Consider the following 16132-nt stretch of genomic DNA (forward strand, 5'->3'; position numbering starts at 1 on the left):
CTCAACTAAGAATTAGCATGCCACAACTAAAGATCCCACACGTGGCAACGAAGATCCCACATGCCACAACTAAGACCCAGCGCAGCCAAATAAATAAATCTTTTAAAAAATAATTTAACAAAAAAGACCTAGGCTGTAAACAAAAGGAAAATATTACTGGTCTGCACCTGAGGACCAAACTCCAAATGCACTAGTGAAGAGAGAAATGCAAACATTTTATAAATGCAGAATTCAAACAAGATACTTTGGGATACCAAATTAGCAAAGATATTTAAGCGACGAGACCACAGGCAAAGGTAAAATCAGTGTTCTTCAGCATGGCTAGTGTAGTGTAAGTTGCTTTAATCATTTGTAGTATCTGCTAAGAACCTTAAAAATGTTCCTACCCATAGAGGGAGTATTCCTGCAGGTGGGTCAGATGGTCAGGCACAGGCATTCAGGTGCTGGGAAGTTGGAGAAAGATGGAGAAACAAAGCGACATGGTTATTTCTGTGTTTTTGAGGGGTAATTCTGGCAGCAATATAGAGCAGAGATGGTGGTTAAATGTTTGATTATGGGTCTCTCCCAGGAAAACTTGAAATTAAAAAAAATTGTTTTTTACCCTCTATCTCAGTAATCCCACTTCTAAATAATCTTTTTTTAAGGAAATAATCCTTTGTACAGGAAAAGCATTTTGTCCAGAGATGCCTATTGTGTAGTTATTTATAATATTGAAAAATTAGAAACAACTAAGGGCCAACCACTGGGGATAGTTAAATGACCCATGATAAACCACTTGATAGAATACCAGGCAGCCATGAAAAATGACTATAAAGAGTTTGGAGAAATGTTAGCTCACTCGGGTAGCCAGATAGAGTACATAATGCTCAGTTCAATTTGAATTTCAGATAAACAGTGAATAATTTTTTGGTATAAGTACTTCCCATTCAATCATTGGAACATATTTATACTAAAAAATTATTTGTTTGTTTGAAGTTCAAAAAAAGTTTTTTTTTTTTGCTAAATCTGGCAATCCCGGTATAATTAGAGCTACTTAAAGCACAAAACCAGCAAAATAAACTATTTACAAAAAGGAAAATGGACAGTAGTTCACCAGAAAATTAATAGTCATCGTCTGAAAGGTGGGAACAAAGGGTGAATTTTTTTCTTCCTTTCACTTCTAGCCCCCCCACCGACTTCCTGTAAAGGGTGTGAGACACTTAAGATGTTATGTATAAAGGCTAATGCTCATTCTTTCTAGAAACTGAAGCTAACTTAGAAATTAGCAAAGACTTTTTATGTTTCAGACTTCAGAAATTAATATTGAATCGATTTATATTCTGTAGACATTTTATTAAACACTATAATGATTTGTGGTTTAGGTGCACAGACGAACAGTTCACTGCTGCCTCAAGATGCAGTGAGCAGTAATCTAAGGAAAAGTGGCCTGAAAAAGCCTGTGGTTGCTTCTTCATTAAAAAGGCAGGGTAAGTTTCTCTTCCCCAGGATAGGCTAAAGAGGTGGAAAATCATCCTGAAGAAGCCCAAAGAGGGGACTTCCCTGGTGGTCCAGTGGTTAAGACTCTGCGCTACCAATGCAAGGGACGTGGGTTGGATCCCTTGTCAGATCCCACAGGCTGAGCAGAGTGGCAAAAAAAAAAAAAAAAATGATGCCCAAAGCAATATAATCAAAAGAAATGCTGCATATTGTCCCCCTAGATAAATACTAGCAGGCACTGAGGCTAAGATCTGTGCTGTCGGTCCCACTGGTCTCAAATCAGGCTCAAAACCAAATTGTCTTTTTTTTTAAAGATTTATTTATTATTTGCTTCTTTATTTTATTTATTTTTGGCTGCATCGGGTCTTAGTTGCGGCACCTGGGATCTTCGTTGAGGCGTGAGGATCTTTCGTGGCGGCGCGCGGGCTCTTCGTTGTGGTATGCAGGCTTCTCTCTAGCTGTGGCGCACAGGCTCCAGGGCGCGTGGGCTCTGTAGTTGTGGCGTGCAGGTTCCAGAATGCACGGGCTCTGTAGTTTGCGGCACACGGGCTCCCTAGTTGACGCTCGCGAACTCAGTAGTTGTGGCACCTGGGCTTAGTTGCCCCGTGGCATGGGGGATCTTAGTTCCCCAACCAGGGATCAAACCTGCGTCCGCTCCATTGTAAGGTGGTTTCTTTACCACTGGACCACCAGGGAAGTCCCCCAAATTGTCTTTAAATAACAAATGCAACAAAAATTACTGACATGTTTTGGCAGCACATATTTTGTAAAATATTTTCCTTTTGTTGCTGATTACCCATATGCAATTTGGTACAGGGGTTCCAAATTGAAGAAGAAACATATCTTACAATTATACTGAAAATATTTGTTGAGGAAGACAAATATAGTCTGTTCTCCAAAGTTAGTGAACTTTGAAAACACCTAAAAGCAGTAGCATTTAAGAGACAGAATGACTTAATTTGAATATAACTTATAAATTTATATACGTCAATTTTCTACTCAGAATAGTTAATCTTGTATGTTTGGGGGTCGACATTTTCTTAACTCTCATATAATATGGCTGGGTGTTAAAAATTAGACATTATCCCTGCCCTCATACTCTGGTTTTGAAGACAAGACCGATACATAAATAGCAAACAATACAAAACCAAATATCTTAATTGACTAATTAATTAAGAACTTACACAGTCCAAGAATAAATGTTTTTGGAAGGTCAGGAAGTAAACAAATCAAAAGTATCTGGTAGCAGATTTTAAACAAATTTTTATCACTTTGGTGCAAAGAAAAAAGAAAATAGCTTTTAATCCAAATTATCACTATATGCATTTATGAGAATTGTAATTTAAATGAATAGTAGTTTTGGCATCATTATCTCTTTATAAAAGGGGATAGGGCTTCCCTGGTGGCACAGTAGTTAAGAATCCGCCTGCCAATGCAGGGGACACGGGTTCGAGCCCTGGTCTGGAAAGATCCCACATGTCGCGGAGCAGCTAAGCTTGTGTGCCACGACTACTGAGCCTGCGCTCTAGAGCCTGCGAGCCACAACTACTGAAGCCTCTGCGCCTAGAGCCTGTGCTCCGCAACAAGAGAGGCCCCCGCAGTGAGAAGCCCACGCACCACAACAAAGACCCAACGCAGCCAAAAATAAAATAAATAAATTTATTAAAAAAATAATAATAATAAAAGGGGATATATACTTCAGTCATATGAAAACATTTCAGGAGAAGAAATAGAATAGAATGGTAGGTCATTGGGTATATAGACATATTCATCAGGAATAGGGCCAATTATTGGCTCTAAAACAACCATTATACAAGGCCATCCTTCAATTTGCAGTTTGATGTTGAAAGGCTGCAAATTTTTTGTGGTTAATAATCTTAAACCCATTAGTCTCTCAGAGCTTTCTATTTCTTTTTTTTTCTAGTTGGATTATTTAAAAGAATCCTGCAATATTCCATTTCACTTATTGTATCTACTTTCTTTGAATTTCAGCTTGTTCCTCTTTTATGTATAAACTCCTTAGCTTTTTCAAACTTCAATTAACTGTTAAATTCTGTAAGAAAAAAGTTAATGAAGCGTTTTGCTTTGTTTTTCCCTAGGCTGTAGTCAGCTGTTAGATGAGGCACAAGTGACATTATCCTTCCAAGACTGGCTGGCCAGTGTCACAGAACGCATCCATCAAACCATGCACTATCAGTTTGATGGTAAGTATTGGTCATCCAACTGGGCTACTGCTGAAAGTAGGAGAAACTAAAGTAATTGTGTTATAGGTCTACTCTGTTTTGATAGAAAAAGTAATTGGGCTTTAGTCTAGAGGGCACTGGGCCTCAAGAGAGTAGAAATCTAAATGAAATGAAGGAATAATCACATAATCAAAATGCAGGACCAGCAAAATGAATTCAGAGATGGAAGAGAAAAACCACAGCAAATAATAAGTAAAGGTAGAGAGCCTTGGTCTTGGGGTATGCATGGGTGTGTGGTAAGGGAGATACCAAAACCTTAGAAGATCATTCTAACCCTCAAACTTAAAGCAAGGGAGGAAAAAGTTTAGAAAAAAATCTAAACCTGTGAGACTAAGATAGTCATATAAAATTACACAGACATGCTAAGGAAGATCGGAGAACACAAGCTGGACTTGGGCTGATCGTGATAGCCTCATAGAACCTCAGCAGTTTCAGAGGTGGACCATCCAACCGAGTCTTGCCCATTGCCTTAAAAGCATCCCTGATGGATGGTTTTCCAGGCTTTGTGCAGTGATGAGCAGCTCACTGCTTTTTAATACTTTTTTAAAAAAATCATTGTTGTTCTTTTTTTTTTTTTTAATTTATTATTTATTTTTGGCTGTGTTGGGTCTTCGTTGCTGCATGCGGGCTTTCTCTAGTTGTGGCAAGCGGGGACCACTCTTCATCGCGGTGCGCGGGCCTCTCACTATCGCAGCCTCTCTTGTTGCAGAGCACAGGCTCTAGACACGCAGGCTCAGTAGTTGTGGCGCACGGGCTTAATTGCTCCGCGGCATGTGGGATCCTCCCAGACCAGGGCTCGAACCCGTGTCCCCTGCACTAGCAGGCAGATTCTCAACCACTGCGCCACCAGGGAAGCCCCAGCTCACTGCTTTTTGAGGCAGCTCCTGACATTGTTAGACAGTGAGAACTGTGAGGAAGGTCTTCCTCATACTAAGTGGAAATGTTTGCTGATAATACTTCCTGTTGGTTCTAATTCTGTGCTCTAGTCACATGGAATAAGTCTGTTCCTGTTTTCAAATAACAGTCCCTGCCACTGCACACACCCTTTGCTCTGCCTGACAGGTCTTCTCTTTTCCAAGTGATACATCTCAGGTCTTCAAACACTCCTCATGGCATATTTACAAACCTCACATCATTTTGATGTTCTTTGCTGAACATGTTGAAGTTTATGAACATCATTTTAAAAATAAAGCACCCCAAACTGAATAGTAGCCCAACTGCAGACACTCAGTAGGAGGACATGAGTTTTGAAGGATTAGATCAGTTGTGGCTTCATGGTGAAGAAAGGGACAAGAATGGAGGTGTTGAAATACATGCTCAGTTTTATTTATATTAATTCAGAATAAATAAAACTTCAGAAGTTACTTTTTAGAAAAACAAAATAAGCTAGGGAAGGTTAAAGAGAAAGTCTATATTTTCCTTTTCTTTTAAAAATTTATTTATATATTGTTTTAAATAATATAATAAATACCTACTAACCCACCTCCCAGAACATTGACAATAACGTAAACTATAAACTGTGGTCCTTTTTCATCCCATTCCTTGTAACAGCCCCTCTCACCATCTCCATTACTACCACCTTTGTCAAAGTCACCGTCAGCTCTCTCCTGGACTGTGATTCCATGTCTTGTACAAGGACTTTTCAAGATTAATTTACCTAAACCCTAGCATCCCATCAGCTGAGTTGTGGTAAGTTAGCAGTTTTAGAGTTGTAATGATCTCTGCAGATAGCCCATAATCTAATTTCAAGATGAAAGATTTTAAAAACCTTTCTGTAGTGACTTCTCGAAACTGCCCAGATATTAATATTTTAGGGGCTTGGGACTTCCCTGGTGGTCCAGTGGTAAAGAATCTGCCTTCCAATGCAGGGGATGCTGGTTCGATCCCTGGTCAGGGAACTAAGAGCCCACATGCCGTGGGGCAACTAAGGCCCGAGCCCCTCAACTAGAGAGCCCACGCGCCCTGGATCCCGGGCGCCACAGCTACAGATCCCACGCACTCTGGAACCCATGTGCCACAACTAGAGAGAGAAAACCTGCACACTACAACTAGAGAGAAGCCTGCACACGGCAATGAAGAGCCCGCGTGCCGCAACAAAAGATCCTGCGTGCCGCAACTAAGACCCGATGCAGTCAAAAATAAATAAATAAAAATTTAAAAAAAAATTTTAGTGGCTCAGAAGCAGTGACAGTTTTGTCATTGGCATTCTGCATTCAATTAAGTAGGTAAAATCAATTGATAGAATGTAACACCTTAAAATGGAATTCTAGAAAACCTTTCATTTTCATTTTTCTTGGCTTGATCTTTATTTCAGAAAGGCAGCTGAACTGTCTTTAAGAACTACACCTTCTACAGGCAGGTGGAAGTTACATGTTAAGCCATGTGGTTCTGGATGTTTTCCCTCTGTTGGAGCTTGCTTCTTGGGCAGAGTTTTTAAGGAAAACTCTGAACTCTTTCACCCTCTCCCCTGAACACTCTTTCTGTTGACTTTTTGTTGACCTAGTGTCTTGCAACTTTTTAAAAGAGGTTTGTTACGTATTTTCAAACAGTTTGCCTGTCTTCACATCAGAGAGAAGACTGATGCTTATTGGATAAATTGTCCTAACTTTGCAGTCTCTGGCATTCACGGTCCTGGCCATCTGAGAAAATGAATGCAAACAGCAGGTGCCTGGGATAGTGAGCAGGAGTGAATCAAGTTTACCTTCTCAACTCAGCCTCAATGTTCTCATCTCATTTCATGTCCTCTTTAAAGGGAGAAGTCTGTGCTGTGGCAGTGTTTACAAAATTAGGGATTTGAAAAGTTATCTTTGGTAGATGACAAGGGTGTGCTGTATGTGTTATAATTGCAAGGGATCAAGAGTAGGGCAGGTGACAGTGCTTGACTCATAAAGGTCAATCAAAGCCTTCTTTTTGCCCCTGTATAAAGAAATCTCAGTGGTATTTTTAGTTATTACTACCCATCAATTCCATTTCTTCCACCTTCCCCTACACACCAGAAAGCCCACTGAGTTTCCTTAAATGAGCTTCTTCTTATTTCCTGTAGGCAAACCAGAGCCACTGGTGTTCCACATTCCTCAGTCCTTTTTTGATGCCCTGCAACAGAGAATATCCATAGGAAGTGCAAAAAAACGGCTTCCCAACTCTACCACAGGTATGGGATTTTTTCCTCAGGAATAGCAATAGATGTCTTGACCTTAGAGAATAATGTTTGGGGAAAATTGTGTGGAATTTTCATGATTAGGACTTCTAGTTACATGCTCAGAGCATGATGCCTTAGCCCATCAGCTCTTAGAATAATGATCACACTCTTCAAAGGCCCCATGCTTATGCTAGTAAGAGTTGATGGAAAGATTCCGAAAGCACAAGGTTGGTAAAAGAATCACCGATGAAGCACAATGAAGGTGCCCACCAAGAAGTTGGATATTTTCTGGATATGAACCAGTTTCAACAAAAGCATTGCAGGCTCCAATTGTTGTTTGCGCTGGCTTCTTGGAAGCATATTACAGTATGTGTCAAAAACGAAAACTTGTTTTTCATGATTCCCCATTTATGATAAAGAGAGATTTTATTTTTAGAGTGATTCTCAGGCTTGGAACATTTTATAATTACAGTATTCTGATACTTATTTCTTGGTTTTATATAATATCTTTCTACTAGAGATCTCAAGATACTTATTTGGTAGTATAAGGAAATAAGGGAGAGAAAAGGAGAAGGAAAAGGTTGCTCAGGGACAAATAGCCCAAGAGTAACTACAGCTAGAAATCAGAGCTATTTCTTCAGTAAATTGTTATTTGATGATGTGATAGGGACTGAAGTGTTTTTGTTTGTTTGTTTTTTGGCCAAGCCTTTCAGCATGCGGGATCTTAGTTCTTGACCAGGGATCGAACCTGTGCCCCTGCAGTGGAAGCTCAGAGTCCTAACCATGGAACTGCCAGGGAATTCCCAGGACTGATGTTTAATTCTGTCTTTGAATAGTACAAGCTGTGAATCTCTCTGTTTAGGGCCATAAAAATCTCTGTCTTTACACCTTATCTATCTGACTTTTGAGACAGTATTCTTTTTTTTAATAAATTTATTTATCTTTTTTTATTTTTATTTTTTGACCATGTTGGGTTTGCGTTGCTCCACACGGGCTTTCTCTAGTTGCGGCGAGCAGGGGCTGGTGGCTTCTCTTGTTGCCGAGCATAGGCTCTAGGCGCGTGGGCTTCATTTGCTGTGACACGTGGGCTCAGTAGTTGTGGCTCACAGGGTCTAGGGCACAGGTTCAGTAGTTGTGGCGCACGGGCTTAGTTGCTCCGCAGCATGTGGGATCTTCCTGGACCAGGGCTTGAACCCACGTCCCCTGCGTTGGCAGGCAGATTCTCAACCACTGTGCCACCAGGGAAGTCCCTTGAGACAGTGTTGATGCTTCCAGTTTAAACTTTAGGCCTGGAATTTCCTAGCAGTCCAGTGGTTAGGACTCCATACTTCCACTGAAGGGGGCATGGGTTCAATCCCTGGTCGGGGAACTAAGATTCCGCATGCTGAGTAGTGCAGCCAAAACAAAAACAAAAACAAACCATTTTAGGCCGGATACATTAATTTTAACCCATTGCTTAGATATTTTTGGGTCCTTCAGTGGAACCCCTTTATAATCTGGGAGGCAGGGCAATAGATTGGCAACCACGTGAGCAGGCTTAAACTCTATGTAGTTATTTTAAGGACTATGATTTGACCTCTGACTTGTCTAAAGTTGTAAGAGGCTGTTTTATAATAGAGTCCTCTGTGTATAGACTTACCAAACAAACAAGTTTCCAAGATGTCAAAAATAAGTAGTATCTCAAAAGAAGCATCAGAGACTTTTTATAGCAGAAATCCTTATCATTTGATTCATCACATTTCTGCCAAAACTCTATTATAGATTTGCTTCTAGAATTCCTTTTTTAGGGAATTCCCTGGTGGTCCAGTGGTTAGGACTCAGCACTTTCACTGCCGGGGCTAGGTTCGATCCCTGGTGGGGTAACTAAGATCCCTCAAGCTGCGCGGCAGGGACAAAAAATATATATATTGGATTGGCCAAAAAGTTCCTTCGGTTTTTAAATTAAAAGACACATTTTTCATTTTCACCAAGAACTTTATTGAACAACGTATTCACCCTTTTATTCCACTACCTTCTGCCATTTTTCAGGCAACTTCATAATCCCACATCTTCCCAAAACTTTTTATCTTTTTGATCAAAGAACTGTTATAGGTGTCTTTTACAGTCTTCCAGGGAATTGAAGTTTTTTCCATTAAAAGAATTCTGTCAAGACGGAAATAAATGGAAATCTGAAGGTGCAATGTCTGGTGAATACGGCAGATGAATCAGAACTTCCCAGCCAAGCTCTAACAGTTTTTGCCTGGTCATCAAAGAAACATGCGGTCTTGCGTCATTCTGATGGAAGATGAAGTGTTTTCTGTTGACTAATTCCAGACGCTTTTCATTGAGTGCTACTTTCAGTTGGTCTAATTGGGAGCAGTACTTGTTGGAATTAATCGTTTCGTTTTCTGGAAGGAGCTCATAATAGAGGACTCCCTTCCAATCCCACCATATACACAACATCACCTTCTTTGGATGAAGACTGGCCTTTGGTGTCGTTGGTGGTGGTTCATTTCTCTTGCCCCACGATCACTTCCCTTCCACATTATTGTACAGTATCCACTTTTCATTGCCTGTCACAATTTGTTTTAAAAACAGAACATTTTCATTACGTTTCAGTAGAGAATTGCATGAGGAAATACAGTCAAGAAGGGTTTTTTTATGTGGAACCCAAACATCAAAGCGATTAACATAACCAAGCTGCTGCAAATGATTTTCAACGCTTAATTTGGATATTTTGAGTATGTCGGCTATCTCCCGCGTGGTATAATGTTGATTGTTCTCAATTAATGTCTCGATTTGATCGCTATCGACTTCAACTGGTCTACCTGACTGTGGAGCATCGTCCAGTGAGAAATCTGCAGCACGAAACTCTGCAAACCACTTTTGACACGTTTGATCAGTCACAGCACCTTCTCCATACACTGCACAAATCTTTTTTTGTGTTTCAGTTGCGTGTTTACCTTTCTTGAAATAATAAAGCATAATATGCCGAAAATGTTGCTTTTTTTCTTCCATCTTCAATATTAAAATGGCTACACAAAAAGTCACCAATTTTGATAAGTTTTTTAAAAATGCAACTGATATGACAGTTGTCACAATACAATCTAACAAGATTGTTTCAAATGAAGTTAAAGACCACTAAGCAATACTAGAGCCATCTTATGGAAAAAAACGAACAAACCTTTTGGCCAACCCAAAACATATATGTGTGTGTGTGTGTGTGTGTGTGTATAAAATACCTTTTTTAGAGGGCTGAGATTCTATAAGGCAGGAATATCACTTCACTGAACTCTCCAGAAACTGGATAACAAATTCAGTGAAAGAGCATGTTATTTTTCGATAGTCTAATTTTACCCCCTTTTTACCTTGAAGCTTTTGTTCGCAAAGATGCTTTGCCACTGGGAACCTTTTCCAAGTATACCTGGCATATCACGAATATCCTGCAAGTTAAACAAATCTTAGATACCCCAGAGGTAAGAGTTTATTTCTACAGTAGTGGGAGGGCAGAGAGGGGAAGAGAGGGAAGCAAGTGCGGGAAGTATGTTTGCACCAGCTCCTTGAGTCATGGACACCAAAGAGAATTCCTTTTTTTCATACTAAGAAATTATTCAGAAATATTCATGGCTTTATTGTTCCAACTCTGATTTTAATAGGTATTCCCTGTAGCTTGAGGCTGTATTTTAAATTGGAGTATCCTTTTTTCTTTGCCTTTGGGATCAGAAAACAGGGATGCTTTTTCTTGTAAATTAAATAATGATCCCCTACTAGCCATGGTGAGCCCTAGGTTAACTGGCAAGCAGCTAGAAAGTATATATATAATTTGAGATGATATACTGTTTGTGAAGTCTGTGGGTCCAGCACAATTCAATGTTCCTCTCCAAACTGCAATTTAGTTCTCATTAGAGAAATGATTCTTAATTAGTTTGTGTTCTTTTTCACAGGGACAATATTAGACATTTTTAAACGTTTTTTTCAAGCAGATCCTAAAAATGTGAGGATTTTCCCTTCCTATGATAATGGAATAGTGTGGAAAACTCAGCATCATGTGATTTAAAACATTAAGATTAGCTGAATTGCGAGGCACTGTTATGTTCAGAAAAATAAATTGTTTGGTAACTATAGAACTTACATGGGAACTCTAGGAAAGGCCTATGTTCGCACTAAAGACACTTGAGGAACTTCTTTAAATGCAGGATGTCGCAGAAACAGCTTCTAACCTGAAAAGGGTGGGGTTCGGGGAGGCACTGCAGCAGCCCCAGAGCAAAGTCAAGTCGTGGAGCTTCTGTGTTGCACGTTACTTACCTGTATCACCCCATTCAGTCTCACAACCATGCACTGGTATTAACTGTATTTTGCAGATGAGAAACAGGCTATGAGAAGCTCAGCCTGCTGTTTAGTGGCAAAGGCAAAATTCAGTTCAAGCTCTGTCTGGCTTAGTCCCAAGGATGGTGGAAGCACACAGGATGTGAGGTCAGCTATAGGTGCCATTGGTAGGGTTTTTAGGAGAAGATTGCTGCTAGCAGAGCAGTAGGGAGGGAATAAAACTGATTTTAGAGCAGGTCTGTGCCAGTAGCAGTCATGTAGCCATGAAGGTATTAGGCGTTCAGTATGGTTTGGTTAGGGTTCAAGTGAAAGTTACAGAGAGAAAAAGGAAAGGCAGAACTGTTGAAAAAATTTACTTGAAAATACAAGGGGAAATTTTAGTTAATTTGAGTGTACTTAGCAGAAAAGAATGAATAAAATCTGTTGTCATCCAATGTTTGTCTACTTTGAAAGTTTTCTTTTCTCACCTTTCTTGGTATTGTCTCCATATGCAGATGCCTTTGGAAATCACCCGAAGTTTTATCCAGAACCGGGATGGGACTTACGAGCTGTTTAAATGCCCTAAAGTAGAAGTAGAGAGCATAGCAGAAACCTATGGTCGTATAGAAAAGCAACCAGTGCTGCGACCCTTGGAACTAAAAACTTTTCTCAAAGTTGGTAAGTAAATTGGTGGTTTCAATAGCACACCTTCCTTTGAGGGTCACCTGTGTGTGTATTACACTATCCTCGACTTTGGGGCTTGACCTTGAACAAAGAAGACACATTCACACATTTTGTAAAGGCAGTCATGGGATAAGGTGTTTTGTTTCATTTGAGCCAGTACTTTAAAAATAAAATTAGAGGGCTTCCCTGGTGGCACAGTGGTTAAGAATCTGCCTGCCAATGCAAGGGATATGGGTTCAAGCCCTGGCCTGGAAGATCCCACATGCCGCAGAGCAGCTAAGCCCGTGCGCCACAACTACTAAGCCTGAGCTCTAGAACCCACAAGCCACAACTATTGAGCCCATGTGCCACAACTACTGAAGCCTGCACACCTAAAGCCCATGCTCTGCAACAACAGAAGCCACGACAATGAGAAGCCCACGTGCCGCAACGAAGAGTAGCCCCCGCTCGCCGCAACTAGAGACAGCCTGCGCACAGCAACGAAGACCCAACACAGCCAAAAATAAATAAATAAATAAATTTATTTTTAAAAAAATAAAATTAAATAAAATTAGAGAAGTAATACCTGTTCATTATACAGAAATCATAGATTTAATTATAGAGCATAAAGGAGGAGAAAAATAAAAACCACCTGTAAACTCACCCACTGTAGATGACATCATCATTAAGATTTTGGTGTATACTCTTCCAGACTTTTTTTTCTGTGCATGAAAAGGGTTTCTAGGGACTTCCCTGGTGGCGCAGTGGTTAAGAATCTGCCTGCCAATGCAAGGGACCACGGGTTCGAGCCCTGGCCCTGGAAGATCCCACATGCTGCAGAGCAACTAAGCCCGTGCACCACAACTACTGAGCCTGCGCTCTAGAGCCCGCAAGCCACAACTGCTGAGCCCGTGCGCCACAACTGCTGAACCCTGTGTGCCTAGAGCCCGTGCTCCGCAACAAGAGAAGCCACGACAATGAGAAGCCCGCGCACCGCAACTAGAGGAGAGTAGCCCCTGCTCACCGCAGCTAGAGAAAGCCCGCCCACAGCAACGAAGACCCACTGCAGCCAAAAATAAAAACAAACAAATTAATTAATTAATTTTAAAAAAGGAGAAAAAGAAAAGGGTTTCTAAAACATGGGATCATATCTCAACAGCTTTTTTCACTTAAAAATATATCATGAACAGCTTTCCATGTCTGTCTTCAACATTATTTTTTTAACTTTTTTTATTATTATAAAACATGTAATATAAAACTTAACATTTTAACCATTTTTAAGCATAAGGTTTTATGGCCTTAAGTACTTTTGCATTGTTGTGCAACCATCACCACCATCCATCTCCAGAACTTTTTCATCTTTCTCAACTGAAACTACCCATTAAATACTAACTCTGCATTCCTGCCTCCCACCAGAGCTGGTTGCCATTCTACTTTCTGTCTGTATGAATTTGACTACTCAAATTAGAATCATACAGTCTTTGTCCTTTTGTGACTGGCTTATTTCACTTAGCATAATCTCTTCAAGGTTCATCCACGTTGTAGCATGTGACAAATTTTCTTTCCTTTCTATGGCTGAAAAATATTTCATTATATATATCTACTACATTTTGTGTATCCATTCATCTGTTTGGATACTTGGATTGCTTCAACCTTTTGGCTGTTGTGAATACAACATTTTTAAACAGCTTCATAAAATTCATTCATTAAGTTATCTCACTTAAATTCTCACTGAATTTAAGTTGTTTCAAACTTTTTGCTATTATGAATAATGCTTCCTTTTATAATTAACTTCCTTTTAGACAAACCTTTTATAGCCTTAATTATTTCCTAATTTATTTAGGATATCCTTTCAGGTAAATTCTTAAAAGTTAAACAGGAGGGTCAAAGGTTATATACATTTTTAGGACTTTTGATTGTTTTTGTCACACTGCCCTCCAGAAAGATTGTAATACTTCTACAGTTTACTCCTGCTAGCCATGCATGAAAGAGTTTTTTTTTATTTTTTTATTTTTTACTTTTGGCTGTGTTGGGTCTTCATTGCTGCCCATGTGCTTTCTCTAGCTGTGGCGAGAAAGGGGCTACTCTTCATTGCAGGGGGCTACTCTTCGTTGCGGTGCACGGGCTTATCATTGCAGTGGCTTCTCTTGTTGCAGAGCATGGGCTCTAGGTGCGCGGGCTTCAGTAGTTGTGGCATGTGGGCTCAGTAGTTGTGGTGCACGGGCTTAGTTGCTCCGTGGCATGTGGGATCTTCCCGGACCAGGGATCGAACCCATGTCCCCTGCATTGGCAGGCGGATTCTTAACCACTGCATCACCAGGGAAGTCCCCAAGAGTTTCTTTTTTTAATCTTTATTGATTTGATAGCCAAAAAATGTTCTATCATTCTTTTTATTTATTTATTTATTTATGGCTGTGTTGGGTCTTCGTTTCTGTGCGATGGCTTTCTCTAGTTGCGGCAAGTGGGGGCCACTCTTCATCGCGGTGCGCGGGCCTCTCACTATTGTGGCCCCTCTTGTTGCGGAGCACAGGCTCCAGACGCGCAGGCTCAGTAATTTGTGGCTCACGGGCCTAGTTGCTCCGCGGCATGTGGGATCTTCCCAGACCAGGGCTCGAACCTGTGTCCCCTGCATTGGCAGGCAGATTCTCAACCACTGCGCCACCAGGGAAGCCCTATCATTCTTTTAATTTGCATTGCCCTCAAATGTTAATGAGAGTAAATTTTCATATTAGTCATTTGTATTTGATGAATTGCTTTTTTGTCTATTTTTAACTTGGGTATAATAATTTAATAATAATAATGACAACTGTAACAAGTAGCACTTAATGAGCACCTACTCTGTGCCAGCTGTTATTTTAAGTTCTTTACCTAGATTAATCCATTTAATGCTCATCAGCCCACTCAGAGGTAGATTCTGTGATACCCATTTACAGATGAATAAACTGAGGTGAAGATAGGTGCAGTAAACTGCCCAGAGTTACACAGCTAGTAAAGTGGTGGAGCTGGTCCTCAACCCCAGGCAGTTTTGGACTCCAGAGCCTTCACTCCTAGCCATCCAACACTCACCTGTCTTTCCACTGACTAGGCTATAAGCAGTGTCAGGGCAGTGAACTATGTCACCAAGAAATTTAGAATTTATAATTATTTTGTCAAATTCTTGTGAAATATATTTTTGGCTGCTCTTGTGAATAAGATGTTTATCATGTGTCTAACTTGTTACTGCCAATGTATGGAAAGCTCTTGATTTTGATATAATTACTATCAAATTGCCCTCCTTAATGAGTTCCTAGTAGTGATGATAGTTGTTTACCTGTTGTTTCTGGGAAATCAATTATATCACTTGAAAAATAATGATAATTTTGTTTCCTTTCAAATGTTTATATCTCATTGTTTTTTTCTTGTTAAATTAGCTACAACTTCAAGAGCAACAGTGAATAATAGTAAAGCTAGCAGCTGAGATTTTCATTTTACTATAGTAAAACTATCATTTTTACTATAGTAAAAACTCCTCCAGCATAGCATTTTCCAACTCTATCTTGAAGAAGAGATAGTGATAAGTATGCTGTGAAAAAAGTGTTCCATGATCTGATAAGTTTGAGAAATGCTACATACTGTATTTCTTTGATTCTAAGACCCTTGACTGTAAGATGTTCAGTCAATTTTGTAATAACTTTTTTGGTGGGAAAAGAAGCTTTGCCACATGAGAAATTCCCTGGTTGTATGATATACTCAGATCTCAGAAAATGTTACAAGTGGAGTAGGGAGGCAGTAGGGAGTAGTGTCTTAGAATATAATGTATCTCTCTTAGTAACTCATCCTATAAATTTGCATATTAAAAAGATTCTGAAATTAAAATACCTGTTGAACTTTATTTAACTTAAGTTTTCCCCAGTTTATTTGACTGGTCAACACTTTTCAGGGGAATACCATTAGCATTTCATAGAATTTTTCTGGGAAAAGCTGCTCTGTGTTTCACTATTAAATAATGAACTATTGGTTATTGATTTCAGATAAAATTTTTTATTATAACAGCATATCATGTTCTTGGTTTATTAAGTATTTTTATTAGGAACTAGAATTGATTTTTTTAAATGTAGTTGTTTTTTAAATTATTTTTATTTATCTATGTATTATTTTTTGGCCTCACCACATGGCTTGCGGGAGTTCCCCAACCAGAGATTAAACCTGGGCCACAGCAGTGAAAGCACCAAATCCTAACCACTAGACCACCAGGGAACTCCCTAGAATTTAATTTTTTGAAATACCTTTTTTTTTTTTTTTTGGCCATACCCCGCAGCATGTGGCAACTTAGTTCCCCGACCAGGGA

General features: G+C 39.8%; 1 protein-coding gene across 9 annotated transcripts in view; it reads left to right on the forward strand.

The window, feature by feature from the left end:
* LOC309643329 (uncharacterized protein C2orf42 homolog) overlaps window positions 1–16132 on the forward strand; it is a 49584-nt gene that overhangs the window by 28995 nt on the left and 4457 nt on the right. For 7 of the 9 annotated variants that reach the window (XM_082426027.1, XM_082426029.1, XM_082426030.1 and 4 more), the window contains 5 exons: window positions 1362–1466; window positions 3576–3680; window positions 6763–6870; window positions 10213–10313; window positions 11658–11820. In XM_082426027.1, coding sequence (XP_082282153.1) covers window positions 1362–1466; window positions 3576–3680; window positions 6763–6870; window positions 10213–10313; window positions 11658–11820 — 582 coding nt within the window. The remainder of the gene's footprint in view (window positions 1–1361; window positions 1467–3575; window positions 3681–6762; window positions 6871–10212; window positions 10314–11657; window positions 11821–16132) is intronic. The other 2 variants (XM_082426035.1, XM_082426034.1) reach the window with 2 other exon arrangements.

Source organism: Balaenoptera physalus (assembly GCF_965194825.1).
Source record: "Balaenoptera physalus genome assembly, chromosome: 15".
Classification (NCBI taxonomy): domain Eukaryota; kingdom Metazoa; phylum Chordata; class Mammalia; order Artiodactyla; family Balaenopteridae; genus Balaenoptera; species Balaenoptera physalus.